The following is a 26,128-nucleotide window of genomic DNA, read 5'->3' on the forward strand; positions in this document are numbered from 1 at the left end:
CCCAAGCCGGGAATCAAACCTGGGTCCCTGGCACTGTGAGGCAGCAGTGCTAACCACTGCCGCCCATAGGATTCTGTCACTTCATGTTGTGAACGATAAGGCTAAAAGTACCCATTTGGAGCAGTGGTGTTCTGCTTAGCACAGACGCAGATCTGAAAATGCGCTGGAAAGTTGAAGCTCAAGTCTAATCTGAGATCCAGGGTGAAGGAATCCTGGAGATGCGTGCTTGCTAAGGTCATCCGAGTGGGGACAACAGTTTGAGAGTATTCCTAGCTGAGTTCTTCAAATGTAGAGCTTGGAAACCCTCATGAAGAAGTTTCAGTGAGACCTGGTGGCTCACAGTGTGACCAGCGTCTGGTGGGTTGCGGGGAAATCCTCGGAATCTACTTTGGTCGCATCTGTCATTTGGTATATCTGTCCACAGTTTGCCAGTTGGTTCACGTGTTCAGCGTATTTACCCTGAGTATAAGATATGGTAAATTGTTTTACATTTCTGAATTTGTATGTGGCTGTAAAGATACAGCTTGGGTGAAGGAATCGGAAATATTTGAATCATTGTGTTACTGAGATCTTTCCATCAGTTTTTCTGTTACAATAAATGTTTTACTCTTTGTGTTGAAAGTTTATCAGCAGACTCCTGTGAATTTGTTCAGTAACTTCTCCCCTCCCCCCCCAAAGAAGAAACTGAAAGTTGACTAGTCCAACAGGACCATCAGCTGGGTTCATGACCCCAGCTACTCAACTGCATCTGGTTGTCTCCTCCTCCCCTTCGCCAGGTGGCGCTGTGTCCGGCGATTCCTCCTCCCCTCCGCCGGCTGGCGCTGTGTCCGGCGATTCCTCCTCCTCTCCGCCGGGTGGCGTTGTATCCGGCGGTTCCCCTTGGCCTGGTGGCGCTGTGTCTGGCGGTTCCATTTCCCCTTCGCCGGGTGGCGCTGTGTCTGGCGGCTGCTCCTCCCCTCCGCCTGGTGGCGCTGTGTCTGGCGGCTCCTCCCTTCGCTGGTGGCGCTGTGTCTGGCGGCTCCTCCTCCCCTCCGCCTGGTGGCGCTGTGTCTGGCGGCTCCCTCTGTCCTCAGCTGGGTGGTGCTGTGTCTGGCGATTCTACCTCCCCTCCGCCTGGTGGCGCTGTGTCTGGCGGCACCTCCTCCCTCCGCCGGGTGGCGCTGTGTCTGGCGGCTCCTCCTCCCCTCCGCCTGGTGGCGCTGTGTGTGGAGGAGTGGGCGATGTTTCCTAGTTGTGGTGCCGGGGCCTGAGTCGCAGGCTGAAGGTGAGTGAGTTGGGGCTGTAGGTGTTTATCACTTAAAATTCAGAGCAAGGGGACAGGGGAGGGGCTGGTGGAACAGGACGGAGCAGCTGGAGGAGGATTTGAACAGGGATGGCAGGGAGGAGGGAAGATATTGCATTTCTGTAGCGCCTTTCACAAGCTCAGGGGGGCTCAGAGTGCCCTGCAGTCTCTGAAACACCTCCCTGGGACAGTCATGTAGGAAATACCACAGCCCAGAAGGAAAACAGTAGCAACTAAGAAAAGTAATGAGAATACAAGTCAGAACTGTTTGTTCTTTTGGAACCAGTTTGTACACAGCAAGCTCCCACAGACAGCAATGTGATCATAACCGGAGACACTGGGAAGAACTCCCCTCCTACGTCAAAACATCGTCAAGGGATCATTTACCAGTTGTGCACGGCGGCACAGTGGGTTAGCACTGCTGCCTCACAGCGCCAGGAACAGCGGTTCAATTCCGGCCTCAGCTGACTGTGTCTGCATGGATTTCCTCCGGGTGCTCCAGTTTCACTTAACTCAGCTCCAGTTTCCTCCCACGATCCATAGATGTGCAGGTTAGGTGGATTGGCCATGCTAAATCCTCCCAAGATGTGTAGGTTAGTTGGATCAGCCATGGTAAATGTGTGGGGTTAAGGGGATATGGTGGGGACAGAGCCTGGATAAGATACTCTTGTCAGGGTGTCAGTGCAGACCTGATAGGCCAAATGGCCTCTTCTGTAGTGCAGGGATTCTATGATTCACGAAAGGTCCTGGAGGCTTTGACATTGAAGGATGGCAGCCTCAACTCTGGAACCCGAAGCAGTCCTTTAATTCAAATCCTTGAGCGACAGGGAAGGAAAAGAACGACAGTTTGTGATGATTTTGGATAATGAGATTTATTAGGTGCTGAGGAGAGGCTGCAGTGTTGGAGGTGAGAGAAGAGGCAATTCATGTCCCACATTCACTAAAACCCAATTCTTTCATCCCCCACAGACCTGCAATGGCTGATTCTTGCTTCCAGACAGACCCAGATTTCTGCCCAGAGTGTGGAACCATTTTGCCACTGCCCGGCCTCACAGAGTATGTCACGTGTGGCAAGTGTGATTTCGAAATCAGTGTTCACAGTGAGTGTCCAGGTTTCGGGGCTGAATGCACAGAAAAAACTCTTTCCACACTGTCCCCATCAAACACTCCCAGGACAGGTACAGCACAGGGTTAGATACAGAGTAAAGCTCCCTCTGCACTATCCCCCATCAAACACTCCCAGGACAGGTACAGCACAGGGTTAGATACAGAGTAAAGCTCCCTCTACACTGTCCCCATCAAACACTCCCAGGACAGGTACAGCACGGGGTTAGATACAGAGTAAAGCTCCCTCTGCACTGTCCCCATCAAACACTCCCAGGACAGGTACAGCACGGGGCGAGATATAGGATGAAGCTCCTTCCACACTGTCCCCATCAAACACTCCCAGGACAGGTACAGCACGGGGTTAGATACAGAGTAAAGCTCCTTCTACACTGTCCCCATCAAACACTCCCAGGACAGGTACAGCACGGGGCGAGATATAGGATGAAGCTCCTTCCACACTGTCCCCATCAAACACTCCCAGGACAGGTACAGCACGGGGTTAGATACAGAGTGAAGCTCCCTCTACACTGTCCATGAAACCATGGCATGCTTCAATAGGTTAGTTTGAGGGATGGGGCTTTTGTTTGTGAGCCCTTATCTGAGCCCAGTTCAGTTTGAAGGCCCAGGTGTGGGCTGGGTTTTGTTTGAGGGCCAGGGTTTGGACTGGGTTTGGTTTGAGGGGCTGGGTTTGGACTGTGTTTTTTTGAGGGGCAGGGTTTGGTTTGAGGGGCAGGGTTTGGTTTGAGGGGCTGGGTTTGGTTTGAGGGCCTGGGTTTGGTTTGAGGGGCCTGGGTTTGGGCCGGGTTTGGTTTGAGGGCCTGGGTTTGGATTGGGTTTGGTTTGAAGACCCGGATTTGGGCCGGGTTTTGTTTGAGAGCCTGGGTTTGGGCCGGGTTTGGTTTGAGTTTGGTTTGAGGTCACAATTCATCTCATGTCACCCCAGCTTTGCAACAACCCCAGCTTTATCGGTCATAAACTCCAGAAGTTTACTTTCCATCACAAAAACAGCCCATGTTCCAGTTACAGAGAAGCCACAAATAAAGTCACATTTTCTTGTCAACATATCTTAACTCAAACCCCACACAAAAGCACTTAAAATCATCAGTTAGGACCACGTTTTATAATCTCAGAGAATAAAGGTTTCCTCTCTTGGACGGGTCTATTACAGCAATGCACAGTTTGTTTACACTGAGTGTCACCTTCTGTTCACAAGGTTTTAGCTCCAAACTGATTTTAAAACTAACGCCTAATCGTATTCTGAGCATTAAAGGCAGTTTAAGCTCGAGACTCTAAGGAGCTCCATCATAAAACATGTTTGTTTCTTCGTCAACATCAGTTTTTTCCAGTTTCCACAACTATCGTGACTGTTAAATCACCCGAGAACGAGTCAAAACTGAACCGCTTAATGTTAATCTGTGCTCGCCGGGTAAAATCTTTGGACATTCCAGGTTCTGAAAATCAGTCGCAGTCGCAGAATCTTATGCTGGGAGTTTTGCCGAGGCCGGTGGTAGCTTGAGGCTCCTGCGTGGGCTGGCCGGTGTCTCTGAAACGTGGGCTCTCCGTGGCTAACGCTGTTCTTTTCCAGAGTTTGAGGGAACGGAGATCCACTCGGAGGTGGTGTTCAACAATCCAGAGATGATGCAGCTAAACATGGCAGCCGAGGCCGAGGAAGGGGAGCTGAAAGGGCCCGTGGTGAGTGGCCGTGAGGGGAGGGGGTCGCAGGGGATGCCGCACGCTTTAGTGAATTGGAGGCAACGAGAAGGAAGACGTTTAAATTGGCTTGGGAGTGGGGGGGAGCATGCAGATACGGTGGGTGTGTGGTTGGATATGGGAGGCGTGGTTGGGATTGTTGGTGTTGGGAAGGGAACACTGTTGGGGTGGGGGATCGTTTTAGAAGAGTCTTCAAATGGGATGACTTAATAAGAGAGAGAGACCTTCAGTCAGGAGGTATGATGGAACAACATGCTTTGGGCATGTTGGCAGGACAGACAGTGTAAGAGTTTTAAAGTCCAACAGGTTTATCTGGTAGCAAATGCCATTAGTTTTCGCAGCACTGCTCCTTCATCAGATGGAGTGGATATCTGCAGATATTTGCAGATTTGAGGCATCTCCACTCCAAGTCTGACAGCAGCAGGGAAGAAGCTGTTCTTGAGTCGGTCGGTATGTGATCTCAGACTTTTGCATCTTTTTCCTGACAGAAGAAGGTGGAAGAGAGAATGTCCGGGGTGCGTGGGGACCTTAATGATGCTGGCTGTTTTTCCGAGGCAGCGGGAAGTGTGCCAATATAGAGTGTAACGTGTGGTCATTTGCTGCACTTGGAAAATAGAGAACAGAATACATTCTAAACACTGAAATCGAGAAGCAGCGGATATCCAAACATAGGCCGTAGGTGGGTGTGGATGTACACAGATCAATAAAGTGTCCAGAACAGGTACAGAAAGATCACGAGAAAGGATGTTAGAATGCTGACCTTTATAGCTGCTGGAGGACTGGAATCCAGAGACTGTGCTTCAGTTGTACAAAGCTCTGGTCAGGCTGTGCCTGGATCAGTGAAAGAAGTCTCACAACACCAGGTTAAAGTCCAACAGGTTTATTTGGCAGCAAAAGCCACTGGCTTTCGAAGCGCTGCTCCTTCATCAGGTGAGTGATCACCTGACGAAGGAGCAGCGCTCCGAAAGCGAGTGGCTTTTGCTGCCAAATAAACCTGTTGGACTTTAACCTGGTGTTGTGAGACTTCTTACTGTGTTTACCCCAGTCCAACGCCGGCATCTCCACATCCTGGAACACTGATCAGGTCTGGGCACCACACACACTGGCTTTGGAGGGATAGAGGGCCATGGTGGGGGGAGAGAGGAGGAAGAGTAGCTTAGATTTACCAGGATGGTATTTGAATTCCAAAGCGTTAACTGCCGTGGGACGCGATTGCACAGTTTGAGATTGTATTCCATGGAATTTAAATGGGTTAAGGGCTGTTTCGACTGAAGATTTCAGGATATTAAGGGGAACTAATTTGGGTTGATTGAAAACTATTTCTGGTGGCTTAACAGGTTGCCGTCTAAAAATGAATCCCCGCCCACCCCCAGGAGTGAAATGAGGAATCATTTCCACACAGCAGAGGCGGGAGGAGTCTGGAACTTTCTTCCAGCGATCGACCAGTTGTAATAACTGGAACACAGATTAACCCTGGTCTAATTTAATGGATTAACATCCTCAAGGGGCTAAATTAACAATTTCTGTCTCATCTGCAAACTTCTCACCGCCCCGCCCCGCCCCCGGCCTATGCTATTTTTGCTAGACTATTAATCCAGAAACTCATCTAATGTTCTGGGGACCCGGGTTCGAATCCCGCCACAGCAGGTGGTGGAATTTGAATTTAAAATATCTGGAATTAAGAATCTACTGATGACCCTGAAACCATTGCCGATTGTCGGAAAAACCCATCTGGTTCACTAATGTCCTTTAGGGAAGGAAATCTGCCGTCCTTACCCGGTCTGGCCTACATGTGACTCCAGAGCCACAGAAATGTGGTTGACTCTCAACTGCCCTTGGGTAACTAGGGATGGGCAATAAATGCTGGCCAGCCAGCAACGCCCAAGTCCCACGAATGAATATTTTTTTAAAAACTGCCCTAAATCGGAGTGAATTCTGAATTATGCGCTCCCATCGGTAACCTCTTCCACCTGCTTAACTTCATTCCCTTAAAACTCAAGATCTTCCCATTACTCTTGTTGGGTTTTCTACGTCCAGGCTTAAAAAATGTTCTGCTGAATACATTTCAAGAATCCTGCGTCCCGATACCTGTTGGAGTTATTATATTCCGGTGTTTATTAGAAGTCCCTCACCCCTCTTGTTTTTTGCGCTTGTCAGAAACTTATCAGGGAGGGCTGCTGGAATTTAAACTCAGTTAATCAGTCTGGATTATAATGTTAGTCCAAATGGTGATTACCATGACAACTATTATCGATTGTCCTGAAAAATCTCATCTGCTGTCCTTATCCGGTCCTGCCTACACATGACTCAAGACTCCCACAGCAATGTGGTTGGCTCTTAATTGCGACCCCCGACCCCCCCAAAATGGTCCATTCAAGGGGCAATTAGAGATGAGCAATAAATCCGGGCCTTGCCGACAACACCCACATCCCATGAAAGAATAAAATAATAAAAGCTTATGATGAAAGTAAGGATGTGTGGGATAGAGGGAAGTTTGGCCGATTGGATAGGTAACTGGCTATCTAACAGAAGACAGAGGGTGGTGGTGGATGGAAAATTTTCAGACTGGAAACCAGTTACCAGCAGAGTGCCACAGGGATCAGTGCTGGGTCCTCTGCTATTTGTAATTTTTATAAATGACTTGGAGGAGGGGGCTGAAGGGTGGATCAGTAAATTTGCTGATGACACCAAAATTGGAGGAGTAGTGGATGAGGTGGAGGGCTGTTGTAGGCTGCAAAGAGACATAGATAGGATGCAGAGCTGGGCTGAAAAATGGCAAATGGAGTTTAACCCTGATAAATGTGAGGTGATTCATTTTGGTAGGACAAATTTGAATGTGGATTACAGGGTCAAAGGTAGGGTTCTGAAGAATGTGGAGGAACAGAGAGATCTTGGGGTTCATATCCACAGATCTCTGAAGGTTGCCACTCAAGTGGATAGAGCCGTGAAGAAGGCCTATAGTGTGTTAGCGTTTATTAACAGGGGGTTTGAGTTTAAGAGCCGTGGGGTTATGTTGCAACTGTATAGGACCTTGGTGAGACCACATTTGGAATATTGTGTGCAGTTCTGGTCACCTCTATAAGAAGGCTGTGGAGATACTGGAAAGAGTGCGGAGGAGATTTACCAGGATGCTGCCTGGTTTGGACGGTAGGTCTTATGAGGAAAGGTTGAGGGAGCTAGGGCTTTTCTCTCTGGAGCGGAGGAGGTTGAGAGGAGACTTAATAGAGGTTTATAAGATGATGAGGGGGATAGATAGCGTGAACGTTCAAAGACTATTTCCTCAGTTGAATGGAGTGGTAACTAGGGGGCATAACTATAGGGTTCATGGTGGGAGATATAGGAAGGATGTCCGAGGAAGGCTTTTTACTCAGGGAGTGGTTGGGGTGTGGAATGGACTGCCTGCAGGGATAGTGGAGTCAGAAACTTTAGGAACATTTAAGAAGCTATTGGATAGGCACATGGAGCACACCAGGATGATAGGGAGGAAATAGCTTGATCTGGGTTTCAGACAAAGCTCGGCACAACATCGTGGGCCGAAGGGCCTGTTCTGTTCTGTACTGTTCTATGTTCTAAAACAGGAGCAAAAGAAAAATAGGGGCAGGATGGGACCATGCGTCCCGTCTCGAGCCTGCTCCACCATTCGGTGTGATTGCGACTGGTCGCTGGTCTAAGTTTCGGATTCTTCCTGTTCTCCGTATCCCTCGGTTCCCTGAAAGGTCAATAAGCTGTCGCTCATGGATATATTGGCCTTTAGAGGAAGTGCGACATTGATTCAGCAGAATGAAACTGGACTCCCAAGTGTGATGAGAGAGAGAGAGATAGATGAACACGCTTGGGTGGTATTCCAGAGATTTACAAGATTAATGGCTGTTTGCTCGAGGCTCTCATGATATGTAGGGACACTGACAGAGTGGATAGAGAGAAAGCGTTTCTGCTGCTTGTTTCTAGAGAGGGGAGGAGCGGGATGGGTGATGGGGGACGAGTGATGGGGGGGGACGAGTGACGGGGGGGACGAGTGACGGGGGGGGGCGAGTGACGGGGGGGGGGGCGAGTGACGGGGGGGGCGAGTGACGGGGGGGGGCGAGTGACGGGGGGGGGCGGTGGGGGCGAGTGACCGGGGGCCGCGGGACAAGTGACGGGGGCCGTGCTTCAGGACAAAGTCCACATCTTAGAGACAGACGTTGCAGAACGGAAGGTGGGAAACATCTCTTCACATCCCAGCCTCCTCCACACGCAGCCTCCTCCACACGCAGCTTCCTCCACATGCCCCCCCACGTGACCCCAACGCGCGCGCCCCCCCCATGCAACCCCCCAAGCACGTCCCCGCCCCCCACACGCACCCCTCCACCCACCCACACACACTCACAGTCGCACTCTCTCACACACACACACTCTCATTCCGAACACATTTCCGCAAAATCAGTTGCTAATTTTAAGTTTGTGATTAATAAACCTTCCTTAGCCGAGGGTAATTAATGGTTGTCAGGCAAAGTTGGGTCGCAGGTTAACCATGAATCGTGGCGGAATAGGCTTCGATGACATGTACACAAACGCACAAATTCAGAGCAGAGTTGGAGAGTCAGCCCCTGCCCCACACCTCAAAACCATCCAGGCTGACCTGTCTGCGGTCTCCGCGCTGATTTCCTGCCTCCCTCCCCCCACCCCCTGATAACCTTAAACTCTCTCGTTAGTCAAGAATCTATAACACTGCCTAAAAATGTTTAATACTCTCTCCCCCCCCCGCCCCCCCTGCCCTGGGGAAGAGAGTTCCAAAGACCCACGGCCCTCTGAGTGATCAGATTTCCCCTCATGTCCGTCTCCTGTTCCAAGTGGGAAGCGTCTCTGAATGGAGAGGGTGCAGGGCTGGTGACAGGGTGGGGGTGGGGTGAAATGGTGTGAACAGGTTCAGACCCGCGGGTGGGGAAGGTGCAAATTATGGCGGCGGCTGCCCAGTCTCTGTCATTGCGGGTGACAGGGTGTGGGGCCGGGGGGCGGTTTCTCCTGCTGTTAACCAGTGTGCGTTCTGCCTGCAGGTGGACCGGAAGTGCTCGCGTTGCGGACACGACGGGATGGTGTATCACACGCGGCAGACCCGCTCGGCAGATGAAGGGCAGACTGTCTTCTACACGTGTATGAATTGCAGGTGGGTGTACAGAGCCTGGCGGGGTCAGCGAGGGGGACATTGTGAAGGGTGGCGCAGACCCGTTTAGTGAGAGTCGGGGAGCGTGGTGTTGTTAATGGTATAAGAGATGCAGCGCAGTGGGCAGGGGTGAGCTTGCTGGTTCCTGGCAGGGGGGCAGCAAGGTACAATGGCTCTAGTAGACTCGAACAATGGTGCCCTTTTCGAACATTTGTTCATGAGATGTGGGCGTCACTGCCAGGGACAGCATTTATTGCCCATCCCTAATTGCCCTTGAACTGAGTGTCTCACTAAAGGCACTTCAGAGGGGCCAACCACATTGCTGTGGATCTGGAGTCACATGTAGGTCAGACCGAGTAAGGACAGCAGATTTCCTTCCCTAAAGACGCATTACTGAATGGATTTTTACAACAATTGACAGTGTTTATCATGGTCACCATTACTGCCACTTGCTTGACTTTAGTTTAAAATAGAATCATTGAATCCCTACCGTGCAGACGGAGGCCACTCGGCCCATCAGGTTTGCACTGACAACAATCCCACCTAGGCCCTATCCCCATAACCCCACATATTTACCCCACTATACCCCCTGACCTACGCATCCCAGGACACTAAGGGGCAATTTAGCATGGCCAAAGCACCTAACCAGCACATCTTTGGACTGTGGGAGGAAACCAGAGCACCCGGAGGAAACCCACACAGACACGGGGAGAATGTGCAAACTCCACACAGACAGTGACCCGAGCTGGGAATCGAACCCAGGTCCCTGGAGCTGTGAGGCAGCAGCGCTAACCACTGTGCCACCCATGTTGCGGTGGTGGGAGTTGAATGCCTGTCCCCAGAGCGTTAGCTGCTGGATTGCTCATCCTGTGACCTTACCACCGCGTCGCCTGTGACGGAAACCTTAGGCTTTGGAGCACATTTGGGCGGCACGGTAGCACAGTGGTTAGCACTGCTGCTTCACAGCTCCAGGGACCCGGGTTCAATTCCTGGCTCGGGTTACTGTCTGTGTGGAGTTTGCACATTCTCCTCGTGTCTGCGTGGGTTTCCTCCGGGTGCTCCGGTTTCCTCCCACAGTCCAAAGATGTGTGGGTTAGGTTGATTGGCCATGATAAATTGCCCCTTAGTGTCCTGAGATGTGTACGTTAGAGGGATTAGTGGGTAAAATATGTAGGGATATGGGGGGAGGGCCTGGGTGGGATTGTGGTTGGTGCAGACTCGATGGGCCGAATGGCCTCTTTCTGTACTGTAGGGTTTCTATCACATTCTATCATTTGATGAGTTCTATCTCATTCTTCCAGGTTCCAAGAGAAGGAAGACTCCTAATGGCGGGAGAGCTCAGAGTGTGTGACAGGAGCTGGTTTAATGGTGCCTCACCCCAGCACGAAGCCTCCCGCATTGACGGTCAGATGGGACATGGTCGCAGCGTCTGGCTGTGAGTGGTGTCGGAAACTGTACCTTCATGCAGCTAATGGGCCGATTGCAGAGTGAGGCCTCCCTTGTTCTCTCTCTCTCTCATGGTCTCTCCCTCCCTGTACGATATTCCGTTTCAGATTGTGTAAATAAACAAACCAAATTCAGATGTTAAGAGTTTTTGGAACGTTCACGTGATGGTGGCTTAAAGTTGTACAAAGGTGTATCAGGGACATGGGTCGGAAGAACCTTCCACTCTCAGGAGAGGGGTCCATAGCACAGGTTTAAGATAAAAGCAAATTACTGCAGATACCGGAATCGGAAACAAACGCTGGAAAATCTCAGCAGGTCTGGCAGCATCTGCGGAGAGAGAATAGAGTTTCGACCCTGGATAATCCACAGGTGCTGTCAGACCTGCTGAGATTTTCCAGCATTTTCTGTTTTTGTGGCCTCGATTTAAGGTGAAGAAGCAGCAAGTTTAGAGGGGCTTTGAGGAAAACCTTTTGCATCCAGTGGGTGGTGGTGGGAGTCTGGAATGCTCTGCCTGGGGGGAGGGGGAACAGAGGTGAGAAACTTCACAACCTTGATGAGCACTTGAAATATCGAAACACTCAAAGCTATGGGCTGGAAAGTGGGATTAGTGTAAATTTAGCATAGTTTTTGTTGGTGTAGACTCAATGGGCCGAATGGCCTCTCTACTGTATGACTTTGAGATTGTGTGTCATGATGGGGGTTAAATCGGGGCTTGAGGGACCCAAAAGCAGAGACCATATCAGTCTAGATTTCACAGAGCTGTGCCAAACACTCATGATGTGGAGATGCCGGCGTTGGTTTGGGGTAAACACAGTAAGAAGTCTCACAACACCAGGTTAAAGTCCAACAGGTTTATTTGGCAGCAAAAGCCACTAGCTTTCGGAGCCCTGCCCCTTCATCAGGTGAGTGGGAGTTCTGTTCACAAACAGGGCACAAAGACACAAACTCAATTTACAAAATAATGGTTGGAATGCGAGTCTTTACAGGTAATCAAGTCTTAAAGGTACAGACAATGTGAGTGGAGAGAGGGTTAAGCACAGGTTAAAGAGATGTGTATTGTCTCCAGCCAGGACAGTTAGTGAGATTTTGCAAGCCCAAGCAAGTCATGGGGGTTACAGATAGTGTGACATGAACCCAAGATCCCGGTTGAGGCCGTCCTCATGTGTGCGGAACTTGGCTATCAGTCTCTGCTCAGCGATTCTGCGCTGTCGTGTGTCGTGAAGGCCGCCTTGGAGAACGCTTACCCGAAGCTCAGAGGCCGAATGTCCGTGACCGCTGAAGTGCTCCCCAACAGGAAGAGAACAGTCTTGCCTGGTGATTGTCGAGCGGTGTTCATTCATCCGTTGTCGTAGCGTCTGCATGATCTCCCCAATGAACCATGCCTCGGGACATCCTTTCCTGCAGCGTATCAGGAATCAACGTTGGCCGAGTTGCAAGTGTATGTACCGTGTACCTGGTGGATGGTGTTCTCACGTGGGATGATGGCATCCGTGTCGATGATCCGGCACATCTTGCAGAGGTTGCTGTTGCAGGGTTGTGTGGTGTCGTGATTACCTGTAAAGACTCTCATTCCAACCATTATTTTGTAAATTGAGTTTGTCTCTTTGTGCCCTGTTTGTGAACAGAATTCCCACTTACCTGGTGAAGGAGCAGCGCTCCTAAAGCTAGTGGCTTTTGCTACCAAATAAACCTGTTGGACTTTAACCTGGTGTTGTGAGACTTCTTACTGACCAAACACTCAACCAGACATCCGGAGTGCGACACCCAGGTCGTTCCCACGACAGGCAGCCGGGATGCAGTACCTGCTGGGTCACGGTGTCCGCCGCATGGCACTCTGTAGGATGGCTCCCGCGCAGTCTGACTGCTTGCCCAGGATTTCCTGCTCTCACTCCAAACCGCAGGATTTCTAAAAGACCCGTGCGATTCAGCCACCAGCTCTGTCTTTGCAGTCACTGGACCAAGTCTTCCCGATACTCTCATCAGCTCTCCGACCTTAGATGCTTCCTCCACCTTGGGGCAGTGCCATCCACTGAATTACAGTGCACTTAATCATTAATCATTAACGCTGTTTGCCAAGGATGTTTGGGGAGGGATTTGTTTGCAGTTAAATATCGAGAAGCCTTGACGTTCCCTTCAGGCTTTTCCCTCTTGATAGCTTTCTGCCGAAAATGACCTGTCAGAGGCTGATGTCTCACTCCAGCCTTTGACCCGATTCTCCACATCTGCTGAGTAAAGTCTATAAGGGTTTGTGTTCCCCATGCCAACTCTTGCTGTATTGCGGAGAGTTGCACATCCCACCCCACACCCTGTCCCCACAACCGCTCGCATTTACCACGGAAAATTCCCCCACCACATCTTTGGAGTGTGGGAGGAAGCTGGATAACCCAGACAAAACCCACACAGACAGTCACCCAAGGCTGGAATCGAACCCGGGTCCCTGGTGCTGTGAGGCAGCAGTGCTAACCACTGTGCTGAGGACTGATTTTCCTGGAAGCAAAGTGCTCCCTACTGGCTCACCTCGGCAGGTGGATCTTAAATCCACACAAAAGAGTAACCCTCTCCCCAACAAGCCAAACTCAAAGGGGGCAGCAGGAATTGTACCTTGCAACTTTTCTCCACCTCCTGTCACCTTCTGATTGGTCGCATGGCAGACTTGGATCCAGGGATAGAAGGTTCTTTAGCCAAATTTGCAGATGACACAAAAACACGCGGGGCAGTAAGTTGCAATGAGAAAATAAGCACCCTGCAAATGGATATAGATAGGTTAGGCGAGTGGGCCCAAAGGTGGCAGATGGAGTTTAACGTGGATAAGTGTGAGGGCGCGCATTTTGGTCGGAAAAATGGGAAGGCGACTTATTATCTCAATGGGGAGAGACTTTGGGGTGTTCCGGTGCAGAGGGATCTGAGTGTCCTTGTTCATGAGACACAGAGAGCTAACATGCAGGTACAGCAGATAATAAAGGAAGCGAATGGAATGATGACATTCATAGCTAAAGGAATTGAATATAGAATCATAGAATCCCTATAGTGCAGAAGGAGGCCATTCGGCCCATTGAGTCTGCACTGACCACAATCCCACCTGTAACCCCACATATTTACCCTGCTAATCCCTCTGACAGTAGGGTCAATTTAGCATAACCAATCAACCTAACCCCCACACCTTTGGAGTGTGGGAGGAAACCCATGCAGACACGGGAAGAATGTGTAAACTCCACACAGACAGTGACCCGAGGCCAGAATTGAACCCGGGTCCCTGGCGCTGTGAGACAGCAGTGCTAACCACTGTGCTGCCCACAATAATAATAAAGATAATAAAGAAAGCGAATGGAATAGCTAAAGGAATAGAATATAAAGGTAAGGAAGTATTGTTTTAACTATACAAGGCTTTGTATAGTTACAACAATTGACTTAGCTGAGAAATGACTTTGAAACTTTGCGCTTATGGAAGTCCAATCTGATGCAAGAGGACTGGGCCCAGTGTTTTGCAACACTGTCAGGTTTGGATTGGGGGGGCTGAATGGTGTTAGTGCGTGGCGGTTCAATTGCATTTCATGCTTGCACGGAATAGAGCGCCATTGTTCAAACTTAGACTCCAATGTTGCTTGTGACTGGTTGTGGCATCCTGTACACTGTGGTCCCTTTATAACTTGTCTCAGCACAATGCGATCCTGCTTCCATTGCCACGGCCTTGATCTTCTTCAAAGGCCTTAAACAAGCCTTTGTTTGTTTTACGTGGGCTGACTCTGCTAAAAAAAAAATGCAAGGATGTTACGAAAGAGGGATTGAGCAAGCAGAAAAAATGTGCCCCAAAATTGAGCACTTTGTATCAAGGAAGAAGATGCTGCCAAAGTCACAATGGGAGAGGGGGAATAGTGAGGATACTGGCTGTGCTCGAGAATTGATAAAGTGGGGGAGGTATTAGAAAGTCTGGCTGTACTTAAAGTTGAATAGTCTCCAGGATCTGATGCGGATGCCGAGGGAAGCGAGAGCGGAAACTGCGGCAGGTACGGTAATATTTTTCAAGATAAAGGCAAAATACTGCGGATGCTGGAATCTGAAACAAAAACAGAAAATGCTGGAAAATCTCAGCAGGTCTGACAGCATCAGGAGGGTCATCTGCGCTCGAAACGTTAGCTCTATTCTCCCTCCACAAATGCTGTCAGACCTGTGGCGATCTTCCAGCATGTTTTGCTTTTTCAAACCCTCTTTAAGTACAGAGGCGATGCTATAGGATTGGAGAGGGGCAAATGTTACACCCTTGTTCAAAAAAGGAGTATAAAGGTAAGACCAACAATTACAATCTGATCAGTTTAACCTTGGTGATGGGAAAGCTACCGGAGACAACAATCCAGGACAAAATTAACTGCACATGATTCGGAAAGCAAAGAAAGCATGTTATCATTTATTACCAGGGGAATGGAACATAAAAGTAGAGATGTTTTGCTACAGTTGTAAAGGGCGTTGGTGAGACCACAGCTGGAGTACTGTGTATAGCTTTGTTCCTCATTTAAGAAAGAATCTAATTGCTTTAGAAGTAGTTCAGAGAAGCTTCACTTAGCTGATGACTGGAATGAGGGTGTTTTCTTATGAGGTTGGACAGGTTGGGCCTGTATCCATTGCAGTTTAGGAGATTAAAAGGTGATCATGTTGCCTTCCTGAGGAGATTTGATAGGGTGGGTGATAAGAGGGTGTTTTTCCTTTTGGGAGAGCCGAGAACGCGGGGACACAGTTTATAAATGAGGGGTCTCCCATTTCAGACGGAGGTGAGGAGAATATTTTTTTCTGAGGACCATGAGTTATTGATTTGATTTGATTTTTTATCATCACATGTATTAGTATAGAGTGAAAAGTATTGTTTCTTGCGCGCTATACAGGTAAAGCATAGAGAAGGAAAGGAGAGAGTGCAGAATGCAGTGTTACAGTTATAGCTAGGGTGTAGAGAAAGATCAACTTGATGCGAGGTAGGTCCATTCAAAAGTCTGATGGCGGCAGGGAAGAGGCTGTTCTTGAGTCGGTTGGTACGTGATCTCAGGCTTTTGTGTTTTTTTCCCAATGGAAGAAGGTGGAAGAGAGAATGTCCGGGGTGCGTGGGGTCCATAATTATGTTGGCTGCTTTGCCGAGGCAGCAGGAAGTGTAGACAGAGTCAATGGATGGGAGGCTGGTTTGCGTGATGGATTAGGCTACATCCATAACATTGTGAAATTCTGTTCCCCAGAGAGCAGTGGAGGGACAGTCATTGGATATTTGTAAGGCTGAGGTATAAAGAAAGAATATGGGTATAGGAAGAAGGTGCAGTTGAGGGCACAATCAGATCAGCCATAATCTTATTGAATAGCGGAGCAGGCTCAAGGAACTGAATGGAGTTGAACTCTTATTTTCCCACGTAGTCATGCGACCATGTCAATTGATTAAGGAAGGCCGTCAGAGATTGGTTAACGGGTGAATTGTGTTGAACTTTATTGAGATTTTTGAAGACGTAATGGTGAAGATTGAGGTTGTATACTAGGACTTCTAAAAAGTGTTTGATAAAGTGCCGCAAGTTGAAGCCCATGGAACGATAGTGGGAGAGTGGATACGAATTTGGCTGAGCGGGAAAGAGTGGGAATGGTTGTTTAGATGTCCTGGGTGGGGTGCTGATTGTCAGCCCAGTGCCCAGTCGTGTAACGGGTTGGTGCGGTAGTGGAGGAGACTGACCTGTGCCCCCGGGTCGTATCGTGTCTGGACGCTGCATTCCGTGTATTTCATTGCATTCAGATTTTACCCAGGACAGATACCCCAGTCATACCGCCCCCCCCCCCCCAACCTTCACTCATACGGTTCCCCATTCCAATACATCCCTAAATTTCACCCCTCGCTGAGAGTCACCCTGTCAATGGCGTGACTTCAATACCTGTGCACGGTGCCACAGTGGGTTAGCACTGCTGCCTCACAGTGCCAGGGATCTGGGTTCGATTCCCAGCTTGCAGAGTCTGCACGTTCTCCCTGTGTCTGCACGGGTTTCCTCCGGGTGCTCCGATTTCCTCCCACAGTCCGAAAGACGTGCAGGTTAGGTGCATTGGCCATGTAAAATTCTCCCTCAGTGTACCCAAACAGGCGCCGGAGTGTGGCGACTCGGGGATTTTCACAGTAACTTCATTGCAGTGTTAATGTAAACCTACTTGCGACACTAATAAATAAACTGTGCAGGCTGTGGGTAGTTAATGTCTGCCTCCTGGCTGTGCTCCATGTTTGGGGATTGGTACCCTTCCAGCTACATGTAACCAATTGAGTCTGTCTCTAATGTCTATATTGTCCATTGTTGGGCGAGGGCGAGTTACCTGAAAAACAATTGTTCAAGACAGTAAAACTGACTTTTTTTTGTCCCCATCACTTTTTTTTATTATCAATCAACAAGAACATTTTTAGGGTGGGGAAATCACTGCCCCAAAGCCGCTGTGATGTTTGTTTTCCCTCTGCTAACAGCAAAATGAGTAATTCCGGGAGCCTGCAGGATTGCCCGGGAGAGTTGGTAACTGGCACTGTGATGTCGCTTTCAGCGCTGGCGGTTCATTCATAGAATCCTCAGGGCAGCACGTGCCAACGATCAGCCAATCACATCGAAGGGATGTTGACCACGTCAGCTACCTGTCACGTGATGGACCCCGGCCAGTCACAGGCGGGCTCCTCGCCGCCCCTCCCTCCCTGGGTAACAACAAGGCGGCGGTTTGAAGGCGCGCGCGCAGCCGACGCGCTGACGTGTATTTAGTGCGCGCGGGCGGCGCGCCGAGCCGGGCTGGAGCAGGAAGAGCGGAAAGCTCGAGAGCTGGAACCATGGGGCAGAGGGTGAGTAACCATGGAGACCGGGGGCGCGAGGGGAGGAGGGGGACCGCGCGCTGGGGGAGTAGGCTGCGTGGGGGAGGCCAGACCCGTCACCATGGAGACCCCAGGGACTCGTCACCTTGGAGACCAGGCCGGGTCCAGGACTTCCAGCCACCCGGGTGACAGCAGAGAACGAGTGTCCAGGCTGCAGCTTCCACAGGGGCTATCAGAGAATATAACCCAACTGAGAGGTGATTAACTCCACATCAACCTATAAACATACAACTGAGAGGTAATAAACTCCACATCAATCTATAAATATACAACTGAGGGGTAATAAACTCCACATCAATCTATAAATATACAACTGAGGGGTAATAAACTCCACATTAATCTATAAATATACAACTGAGAGGTAATAAACTCCACATCAATCTATAAATATACAACTGAGAGGTAATAAACTCCACATCAATCTATAAATATACAACTGAGAGGTAATAAACTCCACATCAATCTATAAATATACAACTGAGGGGTAATAAACTCCACATTAATCTATAAATATACAACTGAGGGGTAATAAACTCCACATCAATATATAAACATACAACTGAGGGGTGATAAACTCCACATTAATCTATAAATATACAACTGAGGGGTAATAAACTCCACATCAATATATAAACATACAACTGAGGGGTGATAAACTCCACATTAATCTATAAACATACAACTGAGGGGTAATAAACTCCACATCAATATATAAACATACAACTGAGGGGTAATAAACTCCACATCAATATATAAACATACAACTGAGGGGTAATAAACTCCACATTAATCTATAAACATACAACTAAGAGGTGATAAACTCCACATCAATCTATAAACATACAACTGAGGGGTGATAAACTCCACATCAATCTATAAACATACAACTGAGAGGTGATAAACTCCACATCAATCTATAAATATACAACTGAGGGGTAATAAACTCCACATCAATCTATAAACATACAACTAAGAGGTGATAAACTCCACATCAATCTATAAACATACAACTGAGGGGTGATAAACTCCACATCAACCTATAAACATACAACTGAGGTAATAAACTCCACATCAACCTATAAACATACAACTGAGGTGATAAACTCCACATCAATCTATAAACATACAACTGAGGGGTAATAAACTCCACATCAACCTATAAACATACAACTGAGGGGTAATAAACTCCACATCAATCTATAAACATACAACTGAGTGGTAATAAACTCCACATCAACCTATAAACATACAACTGAGGGGTGATAAACTCCACATCAACCTATAAACATACAACTGAGAGGTGATAAACTCCACATCAATATATAAACATACAACTGAGGGGTAATAAACTCCACATCAATATATAAACATACAACTGAGGGGTAATAAACTCCACATTAATCTATAAACATACAACTAAGAGGTGATAAACTCCACATCAATCTATAAACATACAACTGAGGGGTAATAAACTCCACATCAATATATAAACATACAACTGAGGGGTAATAAACTCCACATCAATCTATAAACATACAACTGAGGGGTGATAAACTCCACATCAACCTATAAACATACAACTGAGAGGTGATAAACTCCACATCAATCTATAAATATACAACTGAGGGGTAATAAACTCCACATCAATCTATAAACATACAACTAAGAGGTGATAAACTCCACATCAATCTATAAACATACAACTGAGGGGTGATAAACTCCACATCAACCTATAAACATACAACTGAGGTGATAAACTCCACATCAATCTATAAACATACAACTGAGGGGTAATAAACTCCACATCAACCTATAAACATACAACTGAGGGGTAATAAACTCCACATCAATCTATAAACATACAACTGAGTGGTAATAAACTCCACATCAACCTATAAACATACAACTGAGGGGTGATAAACTCCACATCAACCTATAAACATACAACTGAGAGGTGATAAACTCCACATCAACCTATAAACATACAACTGAGAGGTAATAAACTCCACATCAATATATAAACATACAACTGAGGGGTAATAAACTCCACATCAACCTATAAACATACAACTAAGAGGTGATAAACTCCACATTAATCTATAAACATACAACTGAGGTAATAAACTCTATAATCAATACATCAATTTTTGAGTCAGTAGGCTGGTCAGTATTTCAAAACCCAGCGACCAGCCTGAACGAGTTCGCCACTACAGTAACTGACTTCACTACTAAGTGTGTAGAAGACTTTGTGCCAAAGAAGCAAATCCGTGTGTTTCCCAACCGGAAACCATGGATGAACAGGGATATCCACTGCTTGCTGACGTCCAGGTCTGAGACGTTCAAGTCAGGCGACACTGACCTATACAAGGAATCCATATATGATCTACGGAGATCCTTCAGAGATGCCAAAAGACAGTACCGGATCAAGCTAGAGTCCCAGGCTAGCCACACCAACCCTGGCCGCCTATGGCAAGATCTGCAAGACATAACAAGCTACAAGGTGAAGGCATGTAAAATCGCCGGCACCGATGCGCTCCTCCCCAGTGAGCACAATGCTTTCTATGCCCATTTTGTGCAAGAGGTCAGAGAGAGCACAGCATTCGCCCTGGAAGCATCGGATGAACCTGTATCCGAGGTCACCATCGCAGATGTCAGAGTAGCCTTCTCAAAAGCCAATCCACGGAAAGCAGCTGGCCCGGATGGGGTACCCGGACGAGCACTCAGATCCTGCGCGGACCAGCTGGCGGGGGTATTTGCAGACATCTTTAACCTCCCTTTACACCAATCTGAGGTCCCTATCTACTTCAAGAAGACGACTATCATCATACCAAAGAAAAGCCAGGCAACGTGCCTTAATGACAATCATCTGGTGGCTCTGACATCCATCATTATAAAGTGCTTTGAAAGGTTAGCCATGGCACGAATCAGTTCCGGACTCCCAGATTGCCTGGATCAACTACAGTTCATCTACTGCCGCAACATGTCCACAGCAGACGCCATCACCCTGGCCCTACACTCAACCCTGGAACACTTAGACAACAAAGACACCTATGCCAGACTCCTATTTATTGACTACAGCTCAGCCTTCAACACCATTATTCCTAAAAAACTCATCTCCAAACTCCGTGGCCTGGGGCTCAGCTCCTCCCTCTATGACTGGATCCTAGACTTCCCAACCCACAGACTGCAATCAGTAAGAATAGGCAACAACACCACCTTCACGATCATCCTCAACACCGGTGCCCCACAAGGCTGTGTCCTCAGCCTCTTATTCACCTATGGGCCAAAGTCCCCTCCAACTTGATTTTCAAGTTTGCTGATGACACCACCATAGTGGTTGGATCTCAAACAATGATGAGACAGAGTAGGAAAGAGATAGAGAAACTAGTGCGACAACAATATTCTCTCCCACAATGTCAACAAAATGAAGGAGATAGTCATCAAATTCAGGAATGTAGTGGAGAACATGTCCCTGTCTACACCAATGGGGATGAAGTAGAAATGGTGGAGTGCTTCAGGTTTCTAGGTGTCCAGATCACCAACAACACGTCCTGGTCCCTCCATGTCGACGCTATAGTTAAGAAAGCCCACACACCTCTACTTTCTCAGGAGACTCAGGAAACTTGGCACATCAGCTAAGACTCTCACCAACTTTTACAGATGCACCATAGAAAGCATTCTTTCTGGTTGTATCACAGCTTGGTACGGCTCCTGCTCTGCCCAAGATCGCAATAAACTACAAAAGGTTGTGAATGTAGCCCAATCCATCATGCAAACCAGCCTCCCATCCACTGACTCTGTCTACACTTCCTGCTACCTCTGAAAAGCAGCCAGCATAATTAAGGACCCCACGCACACCGGACATTCTCTCTTCCACCTTCTTCCATCGGGGAAAAAGATACAAAATCTGAGGACATGTACCAATCGACTCAAGAACAGCTTCTTCCCTGCTGCCATCAGACTTTTGAATGGACCTACCTCGTATTAAGTTGATCTTTCTCTGCACCCTCGCTATGACCGTAACACTACATTCTGCACTCTCTCGTTTCCTTCTCTATGAACGGTATGCTTTATCTGTATGGCGTGCAAGGAACAATACTTTTCACTGTATACTAATACATGTGACAATAAATCAAATCAAATATGATTTGATAAACTCCAGATCACTTAACAAATATAAACTGAGAAGTGATAAACTTTAAATTCAATATATAAATATCCCACGGAGAGAGAGCAAGGGAAGAATATATAAATGTCCCCAAAAGAGAAAACACTGGAAAATCTCAGCAGGTCTGGCAGCATCTGTAAGGAGAGAAAAGAGCTGATGTTTCGAGTCTTGATGACCCTTTGTCAAAGCTATATAAATGTCCCACTGAGAATAGGAGAGGGATTGTATAATCAATATATAAATATCCGACAAAGCAAGGCCGCTGTCTAAAGATGCTGGTGATAATAGATTGATGGATATGTCTGGATGGATGGGAAAGTGATGTGCCAGTCTACAGTTGGAATAGGGAGTTCAGTGATGGCTCTTGGTTGACCGGGGAAGCAATGGTGATTGAGGGAAGGTGTTGGTGATCATACTAGAGGGTGGAATGGAATATTCAGAACTGGAAGAATACATTCAGCGATAGCCATGGTTTGTGGGATTGTGCATACAAGAAGGGAAAATATTGGTGATTCCTCTTAGTTGCATAGATAAGGAGGGAAGGCGTTGGTGACTGTATCTGGTCTTGATTTACAGTTTGCTGTCTGTCAGTCACCCTGTCTTAACTTCGAAATATATCAGCTACGTAGAGAATAAGGTAAGATCATGAGATCGAAATAAGTAGGAGCAAGAATAGACCTATTGAGTCTGCTTTGCCCTTGCCCTTTGTAAGATGATGGCTGATCAGATCTTAGCCTCAACTCCACTTTCCTGCCTGTTCTCCATAAGTCCCACATCACCCATAAATCTACCAAATTCAACTTTGAACTTAGTTTAACTTTTGTGTCACAAGTCGGCTTACATCAACACTGCAATGAAGTCACTGTGAAAATCCCCTAGTCGCCACACTCCGACACCTGTTCAGGTACACTGAGGGAGAATTGAGGGTGGCCAATGCACCTAACCAGCATGTCTTTCAGACTGTGGGAGGAAACCGGAGCACCCGGAGGAAACCCATGTGGACACCGACAGTCACCCAAGCTGGGAATTGAACCCGAGTCTCCGGCACTGTGAGGCAGCAATGCTAACCACTGTACAATCATGCCACATTATCCTGCACTGTATAGTCATAGAGGTTTACAGCATAGAAACAGGCCCTTTGGCCCAACTTGTTCATGCCGTCCGGTTTTTACCATTAAGCTAGTCCCAATTGCCTGCTTTTGGCCCATATCCCTCGATATCAATCTTGTCCATGTCACTGTCTAAATGCTTTTTAAAGGACAAAAATTGTATCCGCCTCTATTACTACCTCTGGCAACTCGTTCCAGACACTCACTACACTGTGTGAAAAAAGTGCCCCCTGGACTCTTTTGTATCTTTCCCCACTCACTGCCCTGTACAGTATTGTCCGGTACAGTATTGTCCCAAACAGTATTGAACCCAGGTCTCTGGCGCTGTGAGGCAGTTGTGCGAGCCACTGTGCCACCATGCCGCATTGTCCCGTACAGTATTGTCCCGTACAGTATTGTTCCGCCCAGTATTTAAAATAGTTTTAATAGAATCCTTACAATGAAGCAGGGGGACATTAGGCCCATCGAGCCTGCACCAACAACAATCCCATCCAGGCCCTATTCCTATAACCCCACGTATTTACCTTGCTAATCCCCTGACACTAAAGGGGCAATTTAGCACGGCCAATCAACCTAACCTGCACATCTTTGGAGTTGAGAGGAAACCGGAGCACCTGGAAGAAACCCACGCAGACACGGGGAGAATGTGCAGGCTCCACACAGGCAGCGACACAAGGCTGGAATTGAACCTGAGTCCCTGGCGCTGTGAGGCAGCAGTACCACCGAACCTCCCTTCCAAAGATCCACCCTCTGAGGGGCAAAATTATTCCTCGCTTCAATCTGAAATGGGAGACCCATTATTTTGAAAGTTCTGAATTTTCCCGTGAGGCGTCACACACCCTCTCAGCGTCCACCCTGTCGAGCCTCAGAGTCTTACGTATGTTTCAATAAGATCACCTCTCGTTCTTCTAAACACCAATAAGTATAGACCCAGCCTGTTCCTCCTTTCCTCATAAGAAAACCCCTGGTATCCCAGGAATCAGCTCAGTGAACCTTCCCTGAAGTGCCTACAATGCAAGTATATCCCTCCTTGAGTAAGGAGACCTGTACTTTACGCAGTACTCCAGATGCAGTCTGACCAATGTCCTGTACTATTGTAGCAAGACCTCTGTACTTTTTATACTCAATCCGTCCCTTGCAATAACGGCCACATTCCATTTGCCTTCCTAATTCCATGCTATGCTTGAATTGCTGGAGACATGTTTTCTTTTGTTTATAGCAACAGGATTGACATTTCCATGATTACATATGTTCGCACACAAGTTATGTATTATTGAATCATGAAGTCAATGTTTTCACAGTCTGTCTCGTCCCAGACAGAATTCTGAGCAGCCCCACAGACCCAGTGCTTGAAAACTTGTGCTGTAGGCATTTGGGTAAGTTGGAATGGTGGGAGGGGTGTTTACAGTGCTGAGGTACCATCGGCCTTTTAAAAAAAAAACTCCTGCTGTTACCCTGTCTTCCTCAAAGAACCCCAAGGCCCCAAATCCGTCCCCCCCCCCCCCCCCCCCCCCCCCCCCACTCCAGGCACATGGGCTGAGTTGTTAAAAGACTCGGCATCTCCACATCATTGTTAAAAGATTCGCAGGCCATTGATTCCCCTGGTCTCTTTATAAGGAATCAAAGGTTTTAATGAGCATCCCAAAGGAGAGGGGGAAGAGAGAGAGGGGGTTTATGGAGTGAATTCCAAAGCTGAGGACCGAGGCAGCTGGAGGAATGGTTAGCCACAGGTGGGGAGGGGGGGGGGGGGGTTGTGGGTGAAGGATACCTGGAATGGTCAAGAGGCTGGGAAGGGCAGAGATGGCGGAGGGTAGTGGGGGGAGGTTGTCTGGAGGTGATCAGAGAAATTAGAAGCGAATGATGCCATGGAGGATGAGAATGATAAACCCGAGGCGGGATTTTCCAGCCCTTTTCCTGCCGGCAGGATCTTGGGATCATACAGTCCTGCCAAAGGCCACACCCACCCCTGCCATGATGGGTTGCCTGGCAGCGAGACTGGCGACCCACCTGACGCACTCATCGACGGGACCGGAAGATCTCGCCGGCAGCCAATGTAGAATCGTCCCCGCAGCTGGTAAACACGCTAGGAGGAAGTAGGGGGCGGGGCTGGGGGGTCATGACCCCTCAGACTTCAATAGTCTCTGACCTTGATTGGAGGGAAGCGGAGTTTAACTCGTGACTTGTGTTTTATTTTTAATTCCACAGTGAGACCCCCCCCGCAACCCCCAGGGTGTGTGAACCAGAGTGGTGGAGACCCCATCCAATTTGGTAGATATTGCCTGGATCTCCTGTTGCAAACGGAGTAACCCCACCCTGAGCTGGGCGTGGCGAAAACTTAATCAACTTCTGACTGCTTGAGACTGACGCCCCCAACCACCCCCCTCCGCCCCCACCCTCCCCCCCACCTGTTCTTCCCTGCCTGTGAGTCGCAACGAACGACAAAGAGCAGCGGGCAGGCTGAGGAGGCCGAGGGAGGAACGGACCTCTTCAGGTGACAACCGGACCCCGCGAGAGGGACCACGTCCCGGAGAGGATCAACGTTGATGCCGGCCACGTTGCAAGTTGAACGATCCGACAGCCCCCCCTTCCCCCTCAATCCTCGCTCCCCCCCCCCCCCCCCCCCCCCCCCGCACACCTTCCCCACCGTCCCCCGCAAGATCGCCGCCACGGATCCGGAGCTTCGGACTCTCTGTTCAAAACTGAATCCCAGCCCGGCGGCAAACCGGGGCGCCCTCGGGGCTGGAACGACCGACTCTGCCGGTTTGCAATTGAAAGGGAAGTAAAGTAAAGCAGCGGGGCGGAGGCTAGCTCATGCTTCGAACAATCAGTGCAAGAGATTTCCTGACCAGGAAGCCTACCCGAGAGTGACACACTTCCTCTCAGCCGAGGCTGAGTGGCTAACACCCAAAGGCTGCCAAAGCACAGAAGCAGAGTCAGCTTTCTGCAAACACACACACACACAAAAGGAGACGCAGGAGGAGGAAGAATTGGGAATAACTGGGAATCCAGACTGGACCTCTGACAATTCAGTGCCGGAGTAACACAGTAGCAGACCCGAGGGTTCGACCTGCCCTCCTGCACTTCACACTCCCACCCCCCCAGACACCACCCCGGCGACCGCCCCCCTCCAAGGACAACATGGGCAGATAGGATCGAAGCCCCACTGCTGCTGGTAAGTCTGTGCTTTTATTCCATCGGCATAATACTGGTTAGAAAGTTTTCCGGTGTGCGAAACCGTACTTGTCACAGTGTGAAGGAGAACCCTCTGATCACAGGCATTGCCCGCATTGAATGTGAGTGAATGTGTGTCTTA

General features: G+C 48.6%; 2 protein-coding genes across 2 annotated transcripts in view; both read left to right on the forward strand.

Moving 5' to 3' along the window:
• The first annotated feature begins 1,179 nt into the window (after positions 1-1,179).
• On the forward strand, positions 1,180-10,819 carry LOC144496875 (DNA-directed RNA polymerase I subunit RPA12-like). Its single transcript, XM_078217455.1, has 5 exons — positions 1,180-1,264; positions 2,252-2,382; positions 3,975-4,081; positions 9,133-9,242; positions 10,541-10,819. The coding sequence occupies exons 2-5, from the start codon at positions 2,259-2,261 to the stop codon at positions 10,563-10,565; spliced, it is 366 nt and encodes a 121-aa protein (XP_078073581.1). The 5' UTR covers positions 1,180-1,264; positions 2,252-2,258; the 3' UTR covers positions 10,566-10,819.
• Positions 10,820-17,436: 6,617 nt separating this feature from the next.
• The window catches only part of LOC144496876 (alpha-1,3-mannosyl-glycoprotein 2-beta-N-acetylglucosaminyltransferase-like), a 53,861-nt gene continuing 45,169 nt past the window's right edge, over positions 17,437-26,128 (forward strand). Inside the window, exons 1-2 of the mRNA XM_078217456.1 lie at positions 17,437-17,508; positions 25,021-25,987. The gene's annotated coding sequence lies outside the window, so the exon portion shown is untranslated. The remainder of the gene's footprint in view (positions 17,509-25,020; positions 25,988-26,128) is intronic.

The sequence above is a fragment of the Mustelus asterias genome, chromosome 8, assembly GCF_964213995.1.
Source record: "Mustelus asterias chromosome 8, sMusAst1.hap1.1, whole genome shotgun sequence".
Classification (NCBI taxonomy): Eukaryota; Metazoa; Chordata; class Chondrichthyes; order Carcharhiniformes; family Triakidae; genus Mustelus; species Mustelus asterias.

What these genes read in the sequence shown, in the direction of transcription:
- LOC144496875 (XM_078217455.1), top strand. Translation starts at nt 2,259, where the DNA reads ATGGCTGATTCTTGCTTCCAGACAGACCCAGATTTCTGCCCAGAGTGT. An exon ending in GGGAGCTGAAAGGGCCCGTG is followed by an intron (nt 4,082 to 9,132) that starts GTGAGTGGCCGT and finishes TTCTGCCTGCAG; the next exon opens with GTGGACCGGAAGTGCTCGCG. An exon ending in TACACGTGTATGAATTGCAG is followed by an intron (nt 9,243 to 10,540) that starts GTGGGTGTACAG and finishes TCATTCTTCCAG; the next exon opens with GTTCCAAGAGAAGGAAGACT.